The sequence below is a fragment of the Propithecus coquereli genome, unplaced genomic scaffold (assembly GCF_000956105.1).
Source record: "Propithecus coquereli isolate 6110/MARCELLA unplaced genomic scaffold, Pcoq_1.0 Scaffold1101, whole genome shotgun sequence".
NCBI lineage: Eukaryota > Metazoa > Chordata > Mammalia > Primates > Indriidae > Propithecus > Propithecus coquereli.
The window spans coordinates 16794-17668 of NW_012134982.1; the positions used below are offsets into that span (position 1 = coordinate 16794).

The following is an 875-nucleotide window of genomic DNA, read 5'->3' on the forward strand; positions in this document are numbered from 1 at the left end:
TGTAGTTGCTGTCGAAGCAACTTATTTTCTCTTTGTAGTTCACATAATCTCTGCTCTAGAGATTCCTGCTTGCCAACGTATGGATTCACTTTGCCTTGGTCACTGCAACGCGTTTGCTCGATTTCCTTCATTTGGCACTGTCTTTGCCTTAGGTCTTTTTGTACACCTTCTAAAAACAACATCTTTTCTTGGAGGAGCTCTCTTGTGTGGTGGAGCTCCGTTTCTAGGCTATCGATCTTACTTTCTACTTTAGAAAGTTTTTCAGAAAGAATCTCGCACTTTTCTTTTAGATTCGACATGTAAAAATTCATTTCATCTTGTAAGTGAGACCACTCGTCTCTTGCTGTGTGGAAAGCAAGTTCTAGGTGTTTTCTCGATGTCTCACTTTCATCAAGATCACGTGTAGTGGCAGTCTGTCTAGAACGGTATGATTCAAGTTCGTCTTTCAGTCTTTTCTCGTTTTGTGTTTCACTCTCCAGTTTACACTTTAGCATTGCATTCTCGGCTGTGAGAACACGAAGCTGCTCATCATACTGAGATACAGGTTTAGTTAACGTTTCCAAATTCAGTATTCTATTAATTGGAACGTCATCATCCTTTTCTTTTGTAATTTCCATGTCCTTCAGATATTTCTTTTCATTTTCCTCATTCTGATTTTTAATTTTGTCTCTCTCCATTCTCAGCATGGCAATTTGTTCCTGCAACATGCGATTTTTATGGAGTAGATCTTTTTTTCTTTCTTGGCTGTGAGAAATCTGTGGCAAACCAAGGAAACTTTTAGCTATCTTCCAATACAAGGACCTATCATGATTTCCTCTGAAATTAAAGGATAACCTGTCGATTTCTACAATGAAAGGGTTGCAATAAGTGGACAT

At 38.4% G+C, this 875-nt stretch overlaps 1 protein-coding gene across 1 annotated transcript; it reads right to left on the reverse strand.

Annotated features, from left to right (window-relative positions):
* Positions 1 to 2: 2 nt before the first annotated feature.
* LOC105814850 (ankyrin repeat domain-containing protein 26-like) lies at positions 3 to 875 on the reverse strand (the record flags this gene model as incomplete). Its single annotated transcript, XM_012649967.1, has 1 exon — positions 3 to 875. A coding segment is annotated over exon 1 (873 nt), but the record flags the coding sequence as incomplete, so codon positions are not given.